Consider the following 19,214-nt stretch of genomic DNA (forward strand, 5'->3'; position numbering starts at 1 on the left):
AAGGTCATGTATATACTGTCATAGCAGTCCGCATTAAAAGGACATGTTCACTGATGGACGAAATGACAATTGTCAAACATTTTGTCACGAAGTCGATCAAATGAAAAGTAAAATACCCAATGGAAGTGGAATAACACTACGGATAAATTTCAGGATATATCCTGGACTACATCTAACCACAGACCGGCATTGAAATCCCCGCTAATAAAGAAAGTTAATTAGATTAAAAGCTGTCCTTGCCACGAAAATCCGTCCATCATTTTTGCGTTGACAAAATCATCTTCGCATCTCGTGATCTGGCATTAGAAGTCAATTTGTCATGAAAAACTCGAATCCGGCATTTTTTATTTGTTTTGTTACTAAATGTCAAAAATTGATTAAACCTTTGTCTCCAAAACAACGTGCTCTTTGAAGTGTGACTTTTTGCAGTGAGCGACAATAGTAAATAACCGGGGAGCGGGTCTAATTAATAGAAAAGCACCATGTCCTTTGGCACCGTTACTGACATTAGAAATCAGGGTTATGCTTTTTTGTCCAGCCGTGATACGACGTGATGCGACTTGGAATTCTCTTTCATCTATTGTGTTGTCGTTGGTCTCAACTGCCCCCATCGTCGTAAAAAGATTCTCTAGTGATTTGCTTGATCCTGGTGCAATGTGACAGTTAGTTGGCGGTTAATTAAAAAGCATAAAATATTGCACGGTTCATGGATTATGATGACTAGTGATTCTTGCAAGTGTTATTAACTTTATTACCTAATGTTAATTTATTGTAACGTTGTGTTTGTATGCATGTATAATTTCAGTGTAATTGTTACACATATTTGTAGAGAGTTGACCATTGTAATTTATTTTCATACACAACAGACTCAACATAAAAAAAATAATAATAAAAAATCCTACTGACTTATCGCTCACAATAAGGTCATGGCGAGCTTTTGTGATTGCTTTTTGTCCGTCGTGCGTCGAAAACATTTGCCTATCGAACACTCTATAGGCCGCCGCATATCTAACCAATTATTCATATAAAATGTTGATAAAAAATGTCCAAATTAAATCTCTGTTTTTTTCGCGACTGTGTCACGAGGGGTCAAAAACTTGGCCCTTAGGTTGCATTAAAGAAAGCGCGTGTAAACACTTTAGAGGCCACATTTATTGCCAAATCTTCGTGAAATTTGGTCAGAACATTAGTCCCTCTGCTATGTCGTACAAACTCGAAACTGGGATAAGTTGAGTAAAACACATGGTCACGAGGTCAATTTAAAGGAAAAGCGTCTGATCACTCTCAATGCCACATGTATTTTCCAATCTCCATGAAACTTGGTGAGAAGATTTGTCCCAATTATACCTATAATGAGTTCGAACTTTGGTCACGTTGGGACGAAAACTAGGTCAATTGGTCAATTTAAAAAGAAATGTTTTAAAAACTATAGAGACCATATTTCTTGTCAAATGTTAATAAAACCTGATGAGAACATTCGTCCCAATAATAGTTTTGAAAAGTTATTAAAAAAAGTTGTTCATTGGGATAAACAACTTGGTCACGTGGTCGTTTTGAAGATCAAGCTGTAAATCACATATTTTGGCTCATTCTCAATGAACCCATTTATGCCTTGTGGACTCTCCCATCCTTCTAAATTGTATCAATTTATTTCAAAAATTAGGTATATTTATTTCTTTTTTTTAGATTATTTCTTACAGAAATTCCTTTAAGCAAACAGCGCAGACCCTGATGAGACGCTGCATCATGTGGCGTCTCATCTGGGTCTACGCTGTTTGCCAATGACTTTTTTCTATGCGCTAGGCATAAATGGGTTAAACTTGCTCTGAATATGCGTGCTTATTTTACCCCATACGTTTATGTATTATACTTGTCCAATTAAAAAGAGGGCCGCTATGAGCGGGCATTTTTCTTTTTCTGGCTATATTTAAACATGAGAATAAATTTAAAGTTAGATATTTGGCCCACTCACCTTGAAACTGGCTCGAATATTTAACACAATACATCACATGTTTTTATTATATATAGACTCATTAAAAATGAGTGCAGTTTGCTCATAATCATGTAACTGTTGGGACAGTTTTATTTGCATGTGAACACTAGCTAGTAAGAAAAGTCTATTTTGTTGGGGCCTCATGTTATCTACCTGTAGACATTGACACTCATGACGTATTTATAAGCAATCACAGTCAGTATCTGATGACTTAACATATATATTCAAATTATGACTCCGCAATGTGTATGATATACTTTTCTGTTGAAATCTCTTGAAGTGCTAACATGGCATACTGCAACCATATAATTCGCTCATAGCATACAAATTCAAGGCAGCACAGCGAAACTTTACTTAATTTCCACATTTCCAAATAAAATTTAAAAAAAACGACCTCGCGAAATTCTAGGAATAACGACATCACTAGTGCCGCGCTAGAAATATTGCAGTTCTAGTGCACGATATTCAATTACGCGCAATCCAGAGTCATAAACTACAAGTCGCTTCATTGACTTTCATATTCTGTCAGCTAGCGATACTTGCGCTTTTTGCTTCCTCCAATTGGGTGATATTTGCTAGTTTAAGATGCTGTTCTAATAGTGTCATGAAATCTCCATCCTCCAAATCAATAAAGCCACCAAAACCGCGGACAATTTTTTTCTTCATTAGTCGCGGAATTATTTTGCGGTCTTACGCAAGACAGGGCAATTAAACACAGCGTTTTAATTAGAGATCTTTTAGGGGAAACTTGAGGCATTAAATTCTTTCATTTTAAACCATATTAGAGCTAACAGGAGAAACATGAGCTCACCATGAACCGAAGGCAATATTTAAATGAAAAACCTAACACATCAACAAATAAGACAATGTACGGCGTTTCTATTGATCGTGGCTACATTGACAAAAACACCATATTCTGAAATATTTAAATGCAATTTCTACGGGCGAAATTCGGAAACAATTCTTGAAATGTAAAGATGATGTAATATATTTCATTGAAATGCAAAACATGGTTTACCAAATGTTTGTTGGAACATTGTTGTACTTATACTTCTGAATAATATATACACATTTTAATATAAATTATAAATACATTTAATTAATAATTCATATTTTGAAACGAATAAACATGGAGTAATACCAATAATGGTGAACTGTCCGAGTGTTGGGATTGTTATGTATTTAGGGCGATTGTTTTTTTTAATAAGTTGATTTTTTTAACTCGCTGACTTTTGATGGAAAAAAACACGTTTTTAAAATCGTCTAGCATGTTTTATGTATTATTGTTTCAAGTATACCAAATTAAAGTGTAACAAAATGACGTACATGTCTTCAGTTATATTTATAACATATCAAACTGGAATTGAAGAAAGGATCGTTATTTTCTGCTGTACAAATGTGTGATACAAACCAATTGCTATGTGGAAACAGTGTGTTTTTGATATTTATTAAACCGATATTATGCTGCATTTGTACATTGATGTTTATTACTTGTATATGCATAAAATCACCACTCAATCAAAAATAGAAATATAACAGTATAAAAGTGTTTTACTTAAATCAAATGTATATTTATTTTAAATGAGTGTATTCTTACTAAGACATTATGCCTCAGTACAGATATAAACAAGAAAACCAGGTCAACTTAGTAATATTCGTCTCAGAAAATCTAATTGTACTGCTTTTGGACGTCGATTGAAACACCGCAAATAATTATCTTGTCAATAGGCAAGTCATTGGGATCTAGAAGGTCTGGAATTTAATTTTCCGTAATATTCCATCATTCCAGATAAATCCAATTAGTTCAGGAACAGTGTGTGACAGCAATGTCGATGTTCGTTTGTTTTCAAAAGGTCTACGGCGAGCCAGAGTTGATAAACCCTGTTCACGAATAATTCACCACAAATGAATTAGGTTACGCAAATTATCTTAAGTTCCCCTTCTCTCATGAAATCGACAATGAGAGAAAATATCGAGCCGAAAAAATAACATTGTCCATTCCGATAATGCACTCTTTTGGAGCCATCTGCGGCGATATTAAATTACTAATTACGCATGCGCAACGCACTGGCGAAATCGCGAATAAAGTGCTCGAAATATCCTACTCTAGTATTCTGTTTGAAAAGGTAAAGAAGTAATTTTATCAAAAGCTAAAACCTCCAAACATTTAGAAACGTTCTTGAATTTGAGAAGGAAAATATTTTTAATCTTATATTATTAGCTGTTATGTGATGAGTTAGGACATAATTTAATTATATATTGTTCATACGTAAAATCTTTACAAGTAATATCGGACATCAAACCAACGTCATTTACTTTTGGTTTTGAAAGATCTGTAACCAGTATTTAAGTACATCATGTACTATAATAAGGATGTTCAAGTTTAATTATTCAAATTGAAATCAAACGTAAACAATACATATTGCTTAACACAACGATCTCACTTGTATTAGATAAAATTGTCATTATACAAGACCTTACTTAAGTATGTCCCATAAACTAAGAAAAATAAATGACGAACAATAACGGCTTCCGAAAGTATCAAATACAATGGTAAAGGTGCTTTTGAAATGATGATATTGATAATCTACGAGGCTAACCGCCATCGCGATTCAAAACTAAACAAAGCAACTATCACGCACACTTACCTCCACTTACATGGTACACATGGTTTTCGACAAAAACATATCGATTAATATTATGTGAACTATTAACTCACTCTTATGAACGTCTTCTTATATAGCTTTGTTAGAAGAATGAGGCTAATGGAATTTCACAATCATAGCACAGCAGATTATAATGTTGTACGCAGACATGCGTTATGCTTTCGGAATAAAAGCCAGAATTCACAATTTTAGAGACTCGCAGTATTTGGTGTCATTCATCTTAAAATTTGTATTTTTATGCATAGGTTGGGCTTTTAACTGCAATTATATGTTAAATATTACTAACCGTATTAAACCCACTAAAACGTGAAAAATAGACCTATATTTATATGTTATAATAAATCGAACCAAATCTATATAACATATTCACTTACATTGTATGCAAAATAACAATAAGATGTATATATTATTCATTGTGCAGTAATGAACAACTACGATATACTTGGCTCGGTGAAAATTTTTGTTAAAAATACCGCTTGTTCTCGAACGACGCGCTTTTGTGCGTTCATTAACATTTTTTAAATATTTATTATTGTCTGTTTATAACATCGCCCTTTATGTCATAATAAACGATGTTTCGAGCACATGCACGCCTTTAACATCATGTGTCATGTAATGTCCTCAAAATTATGCAATTTAATTTTAATTAATGGCAACAGTGGTGTAAGTCAAGGCGAAACGCGTTCGCGTGTGTTGTTTCTGCGTTTTGTCTTTCGTCGTTGTTAACGTTACGTGAACAGACGACGTTAAACATAAAGGTAACAAGGTCCCTTCATTGCGGACATGAAAACATTCAAAAGCAGGAATGACATGTTGAATTAACTAGTTAAGTATTCCGCTCTCCATCGATGCGAAAGGATTGCACTGTAGTGACATTACTACTTGAAAATTGCAAATGAAGATACATGGATGTATAGCTGTACAACCTCATGATGTAATCAATTTTGATTGCATTCGTTTGCTGTTTTTAGTTGATGTGACAATAAATGCGATTCTTTTATTAGAGGGACATTGTGTTTGTTTCTACTCTGATGGTATACAGTTTTAAATGACAAAACTCTATTTCTTCTGACCATTCATATATGAAAAGTAATTAATAAGCATAAATTTCATCGCATGCGCGGCCACTTATTGTTCGTCATAGGGTTTAACCCATTTATGCCTAGTGGACTCTCCCATCCTTCTAAATTGTATCAATTTATTTCCAAAATTAGGGATGTCTAGTATATTTTTTATTTTTAGAATATTTCTTACAGAAATTCCTTTAAGCAAATAGCGCAGACCCCGATGAGACCCTGCATCATGAGGCGTCACATCTGGGTCTACGCTGTTTGCCGAGTCCTTTTTTCTATACGCTAGGCATAAATGGGTTGAACTTATATTGAGACTACAAACACTTTGGGTTACGAATAATAATTTGGTTATGTGCGCTGGTTGTATAACAATGTAAAATTATACGTGTTATCTGTTGTTTTCACAAAAGGTTATACCGTTTTCTTGTTGTTACATAATTAACACGTGTATTATGTCAGCATAATTGGCTTATGAGTGCACATAAATTTAACTGACGCATGTTATTCATATATAATTAATTATTAGACGTATATTAAGTATATTGTAGATATGAACATAATTATACTTCAAAAACTTCTAATAATAGACGAATCCTAGTAATTACTATTCAATTTTTGCTGATGATTAATACAGAAAAAGTAATATAATAATGATAATAAATGTTTCATGTATAAGGTTGTTTGACAAAAATAATTAGGTCAGTAGGTCAACATGGATGCTCTGAATGTGAATTGTTTTTTAATATACAGATGCATTCCGTAAAACTATTATGAACAACGTGAACATATCATTACAACAATAGGTTAACATTAATATCAGAATAAATATAATTATGTTACTCGCGCTTGACTAAGAAACAACTTAAGAACAATTACGCTGGTAAAACATATGTCATGGGCTTATGGAGAGGATTATTCATATTTTAGTAAGTGACCCCAGGCAATATTACTTGCGCTTGTGCGAGATCCACGAGAATTAATGGGATTAATGTATGTCGTAGACGTTTATGAAACATTAAAATAGTTTGAATAATGTTGAGTAATCTCAGCCGTCAAGATTTAGCAAGGTGATGCGATGTTCTGGTCGTCGTATGACCAAGGCATAACACCTGGTTGTAATATTTTAGGAAGTTCTTGACAAGTGATACAATGGTATCGGAACATTTGTAGGTGATGACAGATTAACAGACGGTTTATTGTAGGGTTTAATGCATGTGCTTGTTAACAAATTGCACAAATTCAGTTAAGCTGTCGTCATACATGGTCATAGCTACCAGCAATCGCAAAAACTGAGTGGTAAATTGAGTCGTGTTCTGAGAAAACTGGGCTTTATGCATGTGCGTAAAGTGTCACCCCAGATTAGCCTGTGCAGTCCGAACAGGCTAATCAGGGACGACACTTTCCGCTTGTATGACATTTTTTGTTGAAATGAAGTCTCTTTTTAGCAAAAAAAAATAATTAGGCGGAAAGTGTCGTCCTTGATTAGCCTGCGGACTGCACAGGCTTATCTGGGGTGACATTTAACGCACATGCATAAAGCCCAGTTTTCTCAGAACACGACTTAATTAGATATGCGACTGTCGAACATCGCCAAGGTGTAGCGATTAATGTTCAGGCTTCTTAATAAATGTTAAACATTATTTTTTATTTTTTCCATTTAACAATGTATATATATTGATGCTTTAGATTTTTTGGTAAAACATGTTGAATGAACATACCATGAAGCTGGTCGCTACTTGAACCAAGGTACATTGTGGAATATTGATATTTGAGACAGTTTGTGTCTTGTTCTGTGAAAATTGGGCAAAATGCATGTGCGTAAAGTGTCGTCCAATATAAGCCTGTGCAGTCCGCACAGGCTAATAAGAGACGACACTTTCCGCTTTTATGACATTTTTCGTTTTAATGAAGTCACTTCTTAGCAAAAATCCAATTTAGGCTGAAAGTGTCGTCCATGATTAGCCTGTGCGGACTGCACTGGCTAATCTGGGACGACACTTTACGCACATGCATTATGCCCAGTTTTCTTAGAACACGACTCACTTAATTGACAAGCGACATTGTAGCGACAGCTTCCTCTTTTATTTGACCTATTGTTCTATTTTTTACGTAATTTAACAAGTTGTTGGGCCTATGTTTTCATACTGCACAGATCAGCCTGTCCACGATCTACAAGGCACTTCGACATAAATAATTGTCAAGGTATTTATATTCGTAAGTTAATGTTTGTTGTGTGATACAAAAGCTATGTTATTGTTTATATGAAGATGTGGGTTGAAGTGTTATCTACATTACTTATATAATAGCTAAAACAACAGAAATATGATGCAAATTCGTTTTCATGTTTAAAGAGAAGCTATCAAAACAAACAAAAACTGCGTCATTGAATAGTTTAAAAACACACATTACAAATATCTGGTATAATTATTTCGTAATACTTTTATGCTGAGCAGTTACTAAAAAAACTCTATTGACAATTGAGGTCACAATATACTAAAAGATGTCCTACACAAATTCAATGTGAAAGCAATAACTTTAACAAAAAATAAAGTCAAACTTTTGCGCATAGACATCCCCATAACCATACCTTTTCTTAAAGAGCATTCCAAGCCGCACTGATTTAAACAATAAAAAAGGGGGGTAATACGTTATGCAAGAAAGAACTCGACGCGAATCAGCGGTCACTGTTTTATGGCCATCTATTTACCGGCTTCGTACCAGTTGAGAAGAGTTTCCCGCCATCAGTCGAAGTCTCATGTAGTCTCCAACCTTCAAGCAAAAGAGTGAATTTCTGTTAAACATCAATGTTTTCCCTACCACATGCACAAAGAAACATTCTAAAATAAAGCCATGGCAAGTGCCCCTACAGAGAATTGTGTCTTCTTACAAATGATGTTCATGTTTTTAGAGAGTATAGCAGTGCATTCCCAAATAATTTAGAATATTGTAACCTTGAGTATTCACTTTATCCAAACGTATGTCACGTTTGATGTGAAATATATCGGGGATTTCCACTATTGGTGGATGGCAAAGGAAACACATGGCCCAGTTAGACATATGGCATATCGGGTTACAAAACACTCGGTGTGATTTGTCCTGTTTTACACCTGGCGAATGTACGCGAGTAGTAAGGACACACATGCCTAGTGGACATTGGATACAGTTACACAGATACCTTGTGATGATAAAGTTTTCACGTCGTTTATATTTTTTCCAAATAACCAACGTTAACATGAATTGTTTAGAATTTTGGATCCACCAAACCATGTTGTAAATTTGTGTTACATTTACGGTATATGCACTTTTAATTAAATGTTCTAAAAACCTCTTTGTTATAATAAAATTTGTATTCATAGTTTTTAAGACAACCCGTATACTTAAATACGTTAAATAAAACAAAACTTGCCAGCCGATGTACATAATGATTATAAATTTAGTTAAAGTTTTAGACAAATGTCATTATTCAAACACAAATGACGTCACTTTCTCTTCAGGTGTATGTAGATTTTTTAAATCCTGTTCCCTAAAATATAGCAATTAAAAAAACGACTTAAAGCCGACTATTAATTATGAAATAATAATTATTAATTACAAAATATCGCAAATAAAGTCTGTAGGCAGCCCTTGCAGAGATTCTAGTGATACATTAATTTTATCCTTTAAAATCTATGATATTCTTGCTATCACATTAAACTGAAAGTGGTATTTGACGTGATATTTAATTATCGTAAAAAGAAACTTTCAGGCCTGAGGACAGTTACCTAATACCCAAGGGATATCAACCAAACGCAAATGACGTGATCATTTTCGTAACTGCATGCGCACGTGTCGAAATGCCACAAACAATAAAACCACGTGGCAGTCACGTGGTGTTGCGGTGGAACTCGTAAGATGACAAGCCCTAGCTTGTAACATGTCAGTTTTAATTGCAGCTCTCCTGGAAACATCCTTGACAAATATCCCCCTATGAGGCGAAGGAAATGTAACTCTACAAATTATGGATACGACAACGGCCAACAGCTCGCCGCGATCAGAGAGTCGACGCGTGCAAGGAGATGGGAGGACTACAATATCTCTATTGGGAGGCGCGTTTTAATGGCTTCCGGTAATGCGCAATGATTAAAACTGTTACATGAAGTCACATCCGGAGTCTAATGCATTCTGTGTTACTTTATAGCTATTAGCAAGGCCAGTGTATCGCATTTATGCGGATCAGATTTCTCATAACTCAATGGTTAACGATTCCTTTTGAATAAGAGAAGGCAAGAAGAAAATATTTGGAATGCATTGCGTGAAATGATCTCGTCTATAAAACATATTTTTTACTGACACATGATTTATTTTTATATTCTGTAAAAGGAAAGATGTTGCGCTAAATTTGAAAGAAACGCACAAGCATAACGTATATAAATACAAAAATGGTTTTCTTATTATGTAAGTAGTGCACTGTCTCATGCACTAAATAGATCCCGATCAGAATAGTGTTAAGAATATACACAATCCTAAATGACCCATTTCATGCCAGTGTGTTTTTAGTTAAAGCACGTTGTATTTGCTATGTAAGTGTTCAATGACTGCAGTATGTTTCCTAATAAATACCAAGAGGTTCCGTTAATTTCCACGATACTTTCACGTTTGTCTTTGCGGTACTTGAACAAAAAATGACATCGTGATATTATAAATCACAGCTGTCAAAGTTACGGAGATAATTGAAACTCGACTCTTAAAATGGAATCGACATGTCAGAAATCTAGAATTGGATCCGAACCCCTCCAGTAAATAGCGACATATACGTGCGTCACTCTCAATTTCTCGAGGAAAAGATATGCTCATATTTTTCTTTTGACATTCGAATTCGTTCTTGTTCAAAATGCAACTTTTTGGGGGAAATATTTAGTTTACTTTTAATTTTATGAAAAATGACCGTTTTTTGCAACTGTTGACATGATTGCAGAAGACAATGAGAATTAATATATTGACATTTTCTTGATGTCACTGCATATATTTATTTCGGCTGTTATTTTCATCTTATGTAGTTGTATTCAAAACTTGGTATTTATCGCACAACTATTTTGTTTAATATATAAGTATAACAACATTGTCACATTGTTACTGTTTGATACACAAAACTGTCCCTGTATATATCACTTACATTCACTTCATATTTCTGTACAGCATTTTAACACGACTATATATTTTGTATTTACTGATCCGCATAAAAGACGGCATTTATTTGAACACATATTTACAAATGCTATCATGGGTCAACGTGTTAAAGAGGATTATAAACGTGCCCGTTGAACAATCTTTTTGAATGATAAAGGGATTTGATAAAGACATTTATTCGTCAGCTAGCCTGAGCATTTTTTTATATATTTTTTTAGAAAAACAAGAGTGTTCCATTCCCAAGATTTCTGAAAAAATAAATAAACAAAAAAAATATGTTTAATTATTGTTAAGTGTTTATAATAAATTTCACACACAAATAAATAAGCCAAGAACAAATAAAACAACACACACAATCCAAAACTAAAGCATCTTTTTCAATGGCCCTGGTCGACAACGTGTTTTTATTTACATGAATGATGTAGTTATTTAATTTACTATTATAAAATATATCTTACCTTTAACTTGCATTTTTAACTGAACGCTCTCAATATGTTCAGCCATTCTGTTAATTATTTCATATTTCGAAGGTGTTATAAAAAAATACGTGTCTTCATATTCATTTATGCCAAAATTTTATTAAATTGATCTTCATCTCGCATTCAAATTGTGCATAATTATAGTCTTAAGAAGAACATACTTACCGTAGGAGTTAAAAAAATATTTACTATGTGCATGTGAAAACTAAATATATATATACTCTTCATTTAGACATTTTGGTAGCCAGCTAGTCAAGTCTTAGTCTGAGCGGATGGATGGGATAAGAGCTTAGACCATGCTTTGAAACATAATGGAAGGTTCGTGCTACGTGAAATAATAGTCCATTTGTTTCAATAAAAGTAATAAAAAAAATACAGGTCTTAGTTAGTTGGTTCAGATTCATTTATTGGAGCAAAAAACTAATACAAAATTCGGGTCTAAAATTATAGCGATACCTCACAGCAATCTGATTGGTCCAATGGTAATTAATCACGTTTAAAAAGTAAAGCATGTATGAACCGTGGTCGCGAATTGCAAACGAGGGCAATTCTTAAACAAACACTCCCATTAAGTGCGTATCTGCAGTCGGTGTTTGCAATAAGAGGTATTTTGTTGGAACAAACACGTCGGGGAACTTGAGTGGTCTATGTCTTAAGGTTAACGGTTTTTGCAATGATCTTGAACGAATTAAAGACGATTTTAAGACATGAGTTCTAGGGTCTTGCATTACGCTGCAAAATCACTCGCACTGTGTTCACGAAGGTTTAATCTCTGGACCCCTAATGATAAAACAGTGTCAAAAGAGCGGTAGGTTGCTGTATTCACTGGAGATCGGACAGCAAAGACTGCTCATCAACGTTAATATATATGTGCAGGAAATATACAATAATCATTATGACTACTAAAGATATCATCCTCCATGTCATTTCAAAACGGGTTTTACTATTTGGTAGGTTCTAGTGCATTTCGATTTTCGACATTCCCTTTCACTAAACACATTAGGGTGCAGTTAAAGCCACTCAGTTATTGTGAGTCTGTGAAAAGTGTTTCGCTGCAAAATAGTTTAAACTTTGAAAAGCTTGCATATTATTGACTTTTATGATTTAACATGGTCTTTGACGGGACTCATTGGATATAAAATAACACAACTTGACTTGTCCAAGTTGTCCAAAAATATGTCTGCATTTTCATACCCTCCTGTTTGTAAGAAACAGGCTTGAAAGTAGACTTAAATTTAATTTATGGTTGTATTAATAGCACATTTTCATTTCATTGACACTCTTATATTGTTTATGGTGTATCAAAGCAGAGCTGATGAGAGCCGAACCTCTCCGCGTGGTGCAGTAAAGGTCACAACACGTGCGCGAAAATGCAGACGACAATTTAAAAGGTCGCGTTATCAGACGACATAAAAATTCCACTCTCGTTGGATTGTTTCTATATAACTAGACACGGCTAAATATCAAGTCTCAACCTTTGTAGGTCATTTAAGGATAAACCGCTCGAAAAGCTTTAAATTATTTACCGCCAGGCGAAACAAGTTGAGATTGTACCGTATTTGTTCTGTTGATTTGATTCGCATAATCCCACATAAATACAGCCAAAACGAAATATATATTGTCTAAGGCAAATAATTACAGTTAAAAAGTCACAGAAATTAACGTTAACCGCACTGTACTGAATATTAATTTACATACCTATAAAATAGAAAAAAAACATTACTAGTCCGAATGTTATGTAATCCAGTAAACCAATGTATACAATTCAACAAAGGATTTGACCAATGACCTCATTAAAATCTTGTATGACGCTATACCACAGGTGGTTAGCGTGTGACTGTGATATTAATTAGTGAAAACATCATTATGAATTATAAATAAAGGAAATTCATTTCTGCGTTGAATAAGACCGGGTTCATGAAAATCGCTGCGCAATTGATGAAGTTATGGCTGTTCAAAGCGATGCACCCCATTTTTATATATATATATATTTGATAGTGATTTTTTTTCCAGAAAAGTTGATTTTCCGTTATAATATGATTATTTATCATTCAAAATGATGTTTTCACTAATTAATATCATAACCACACGCTAACCACCTGTGATGCATCGCTCGCATGTCTGTGTGCATGAAACTGATCTTGATGACAGGACCAGCAGTGCAGCGATGCGCACGTCTGTGTTTATGAAACGCCCATATATAGGTCTTTTCTAGTAGTCACCGTCACTACTTCACACGTTTCCCATGCTATTTGCCTGACCACAGCGAAACTGACTTCCATCATTTGCGTGAATGCCTCTTCAAACACTTCGGAGAGCACTTAGAAATAATCGGCCCATTGCAAGTACTCGGAAATGGCATCTTGGATCCTCTTTTTACAATTGCGTCTTATGCGAACTTCGCGAAGCAGTTACTGTGTTCTTAAACAGGTTTAGACTTTGGCATTTAAAGTCCAATAGGGTCACATGCGGCCGATCGATTAGGTTATAGTCGTGTGTGACTTTTAGTCCTCAAGAGGTAGGTGATAACTTCACTTTTTCATCGAAATAGAAGTGCTTACAAGGAATACATGACCTAAGCAAACGTGTGATACATGAATCTGCTAAGTGCCAGTTAAGTGGAAACGAAATCAAGTGAAACTAAAAAACCACCGCCACTTCAGAAGATAAATATTGAAACTTTGGGATATTGGAGTAAATTTTAATTGCTAAGTGTATTATTTATCAAATGTGTTCTAATTAGCCCTATTGTCTTTCTTAGAGCAACGTAAGTGTCATCGTGTGTGATTTCTGAGAAGAAAACGTAAATCTTATGAAATTAGTAATGTTTAAAACTGCTAAAATTTGAAAAATACTGAATCTATTATTGAATAAGACAAACGACATAGTTTAATTTTATATTATTCGCCTCATGTTATTACGTGCGCATGTACTGGTATATATTTTATTACATCAAAAAAGGACATTAAGTTATTATCAACATATAAAATGACACCCTGCTACAGAAAAACACAAGATTCCTACATAACGTTTTTATTATACCCTAGTTTCGAGGTAATTTTTTATCCCTTTTCTTGTTAGAATGTCTTTACTATAATTTATATATTAAATTAGCTTAAGACTATAAGAAAAAATAGATTTTTTTCATTGAAAACAGCAAGGACTAGAGGTGTGAAATTTGGGCTGTAACATCATGTAGTAGTCCTCAATAAAGTGTGTACATGTCATGCACCTAGGGTCAAAGCTTGCCTCGCCCCGCAGATCACGTGCTTGATATACTATAAAAAGAAAATAACTTTTTTCCTTTATACATAGCTGGATCGTCAAAATATTCTACGTAATGTTATTTAAGCGAAGTTTGAACATGGAGCAACCGTATTTGGTTGTCATCAAGTTTATTACCCGCGTAATGCGAAAATGTGGCTTAGGCCATACGCGACCAGCGTTAGCTCAACACAAAGATTGCCATCATCACCAAATGGTAAGAAGCTTCCATGTCCGTTAATGAAACCACGAAGCCTTGCGTGACTTTGTGGCGATCAGCGAATCTCCTGCCCAGGCTTCGTGGACAATAGCATAAGACCCATTATAGCATGACCAGTTATAGTAACAGCAACGCATGTATAGTATACTGATTGCAGCAGCTGCTTGGAGCAGAATCAGCTCTACAAACTGCAACATTTGTTATAAATAGGTAGGCTTAATGCTTTAGTAACCTTTCTTCCGCGTAAAACAGGGAACTGTGTGTATTACACTTCTTGAACAGTAATTTATTTCGTCTTTTATTTATAAATGTATGAATGAATTTGTTAATAAATTTATTTATTTATTTATTTATTCATTCATTCATTCATGCACTGTGAAAATTGGGCAAAATGCATGTGCGTAAAGTGTCGTCCCAGATTAGCCTGTGCAGTCCGCACAGGCTAATCAGGGACGACACTTTCCGCTTTTACTAGATTTTCGGTAAATAGAGACTTCCTTTCAACGAAAAATAACATTAAAGCGGAAATTGTCGTCCCTGATTAGCCTGTGCGTACTGCACAGGCTAATCTGGAACGACACTTTACGCACATGCATTTTGCCCAATTTTCACAGAACAAGACACATATGAAGAATCCAACAGAGATGATCTACTGGCTTGACGATGCTATATTAAATATTATGCTCCCTTATATTCCCTTTTGAATAGAAAACACGACATTTGATAGTGTGTCAAAATACTAAACATTTCGTCTGCAATCCTTTTGTTGTTGTGTTACAAGCCGGCTAGTATCAGAAGTTAACACAGAACTTGTTATATTGTTTAAGAAGCATTAAAGGATGTGAGAGATAGTTAATAAAGCAGACAATATAGCACTTTAGAAACTATATCAAAAAGAAATTCTTTTCTTATCGACTAATTTTATATAAAAAAAAGAACAGAAAATTAACAATAGACATGCAATGATTAAAACTGGGATAACCGCTTTAGACCAGTCAATGCGAAGCATTAACGGTTAAAATCGGTAAGACAAATGGCTAGACAAACCTAAACCGTTTTGGTCCTCGACGAATGCGCAGTAACCCAACGTGTCTGTCAGCGTGGCCTCAAGACCGTGTGTACATGTAGTAACCATATCACATTCAAATTTGCCCTGTAAATATTGCAATGTAAACACTTCGTCTTGGGGTGCTTGCATGAGATATATATGTTGCACACTGCACACTGCTGCACATTTTTGCCACATGTTCATATTTCATGATTTCATACACACACGTCAATGACGTAAATGTATCCTAAATTTAGTCTGGCCACCCTGCAGGTTTTCGTTTTGATAGAATGATTAAAATGCTATTAAAGGGGCCTTTTCACAGATTTTGGCATATTTTGAAGTTTGTCATTAAATGCTTTATATTGATAAATGTTAACATTGGATGTTAAAAGCTCCAGTAAAAAATCAAGAATAAAATTTAAAAAAGGAAAAAAAAGTAGCCGGTACCGGGGCTCGAACCAGTGACCTCCGGAGTCCTGGAGTTAGTCTGAAGTAAAAACGCACTAGCCCTCTCGTCTAATCCGCCGGGTATACACAAAATAAGTATTTTATACCTTATATAAGCAATCTTCGTAGTTTCGTAAATTTAAACGACAACAACAGAACTCTCCAAAATATTCAATCGTTTCGCGTTGCAACGCTTTATAATTTTTAGGTTTTCAAATCGTCAAAATTTACATATAATGGCTATATTGGACTATGGTTAATGTTCAGTAATACTGCTTCCCAACAAATATCATAACTAAAACGAAAATTTGATAATCTGAAACAACTTTTTTCAATTTTGTCAATTTACAAAACCGTGAAAAGATCCCTTTAATAAGCATATTTATGGTTTGTTTTCTGGAAAAAGAGATTATGTGTGTATATTAAGTAAAACGACGTCAAAGATAGATGATGCATCATATTGTCCAACACTAACAGTGTTCACTACTTCACAAAAACAACACGTTTTTGCAAAATGAACGCGAAGAACAGTAAACAGACACAATTGACTTATGCAATTTTTCAACTTCACAATTATGACAAGTGTTGGTTTAAGCTTCTTTAAAATATACGTAGCAATACTTGGATAAGACAATAACGAAACGAAGCATCAGCATGGCTACCACATCGACTGTAAATGATACGTGACGTCAGTTTTTTAAGACGTCATACAAAGCGCGACATATGCATATTAATTTTTTGTTAATTAATGCATATGAACTGTATGTATACATAGATTGGTAACTTGTGTAATAATATTAAATAAGTTTATATAACCTCAAAACAAAAATTTACGGAATGTATATGTACCGCAAGTCAGGTATGCTTGAAGTAAATGTAAACGGGTATGACTCGGCCTTTCCATACAAGTTATAAAGCTGAAATATCGCCTCCTTATTTAACATAACCGTAAAACAAACACAGCTTTTAGACTTACAGATTTGTTTTCCACATTAAGTGTGCGTATTAAGCTTTCAAGTACGATAACCGAGCCAATTGCATCAGAGTTCGCAATAGCAAAACCGTATGTACACATTTTTGCATTTAATTAAGGCAAACACAGTGTCTACAACAGAGATATCTGGCCTTCCCGAAGTTTGCGATAAATCGCTGTAAATAACTTAATACCAATTCCTCATTACACCCAATAAATTCGTATCCCAATCTGTGAGTTTGGAAACGAAAACTCTTAACCCGTCAAACATCGCTAAATCCCGTACCTGTCCTTCTATGAGGCCGTAACCAAGCTATCGCTGAGTGGTAGAAACTGTATATGTGCTCAATGTGCACGTTTTGGCAATGCTTCAAAGTAGGTTCGAGCCATTTGACCTCTCTTGCAGCGCGTTATCTCCAAGATTACTGGGTGACTGCGGGGAGAAACCACATTCAAGTTCGGTATATAACAACTTGTGTGACGAGTATCGGTTATGTTAAAACATGAGAATCTTTTACCTTTCATAATTGAAACAAAATTCAAACAAGTACCCTACCTAATTGAAACAACGATTAAACAATAACCTTACATCATCGAACAACGTTTAAATAATAAAGCTTACTCATTGAAACAACGTTTTTAATACTACCATACATAATTGTAACAACGTTTAAACAATTACTCGACAGCATTGAAACAACGTTTTTAATACTACCATTCATAATTGTAACAACGTTTAAACAATTACTCGACAGCATTGAAACAACGTTTTTAATACTACCATACATAATTGTAACAACGTTTAAACAATTACTCGACAGCATTGAAACAACGTTTTTAATACTACCATACATAATTGTAACAACGTTTAAACAATTACTCGACAGCATTGAAACAACGTTTTTAATACTACTATACATAATTGTAACAACGTTTAAACAATTACTCGACCGCATTGAAACAACGTTTAAACAGTTATCGGACATCAATTATAGGTTACAGTTAGGTTACTAAATATTTAAGTTGTTCAATTCTATACTCTCTAAAACAATCAGCACCAATAATGTGAAGGCTCAATTTTCTGTTGGGGACACTTGTCATTTTTTTTTAAATTTAATTAATTTTTTTTTTGGGGGGGGGGGCTATTTGTGTACATGTTGTAGTAAAAATATTGTTGTGTACTGGAAAGTAACTGTACAGTGAATATTGGTTCGTGTCGAGTTATGTTGTTACATATAATATCACATGACCTATCTTTGTATTTTTTTCCATCACTCAGAATTAGAATACTATTTTAAAAAGGCATGGTTGTGATGGTCTCGAAATGTTGAGTGTATTTTTTTTTTTGCTTTTACATAGACTTTAATACGGAAATATTTAAACATGTTGAGACCTCAATCAAGCATGGTTTAAACATTTACCCCCAACGTTGGAAAAAAAACGTTCAAACAGTTTTTGGATACGTCAATGAATCACGTTTGCAACAGTTACAAACATCACTGAAATAACGTGTAAACGGTGACTCATCATTTATGAAACAATGTTACTAAAACTAATTTACAGTTCATAGACCGATGCTATTCAACTCTTAAATGAATATAATTTTTAGCATTTTAATAACATAACATAACAAAACATAACTTTATTCTGGCATAAAATAGCACAATGCATACTTATAGCCAACAATACAATTATAGCGTGAAAAGTGTACATGTATGTAGGAACATGAAATATTATAAACATTAATCTGAGAAAGATTAACAGAGATGTAAGTGTCGTGCAAACAGAATTTGCATGGTAAATATTATATTTATTCACAACAATAACAACAACATTTATTTGCAGGTAGGTGACATTGAACTTCAAAACATTTTAACAGTAT

The 19,214-nt window shown here is 34.3% G+C and overlaps 1 protein-coding gene across 1 annotated transcript in view; it reads left to right on the top strand.

The window, feature by feature from the left end:
* Positions 1 to 19,214, top strand: part of LOC127871560 (uncharacterized) — a 56,873-nt gene that overhangs the window by 19,996 nt on the left and 17,663 nt on the right. The window contains exon 2 of the mRNA XM_052414612.1: positions 9,665 to 9,837. Coding sequence (XP_052270572.1) covers positions 9,665 to 9,837 — 173 coding nt within the window. The remainder of the gene's footprint in view (positions 1 to 9,664; positions 9,838 to 19,214) is intronic.

The sequence above is a fragment of the Dreissena polymorpha genome, chromosome 3, assembly GCF_020536995.1.
Source record: "Dreissena polymorpha isolate Duluth1 chromosome 3, UMN_Dpol_1.0, whole genome shotgun sequence".
Taxonomy (NCBI): domain Eukaryota; kingdom Metazoa; phylum Mollusca; class Bivalvia; order Myida; family Dreissenidae; genus Dreissena; species Dreissena polymorpha.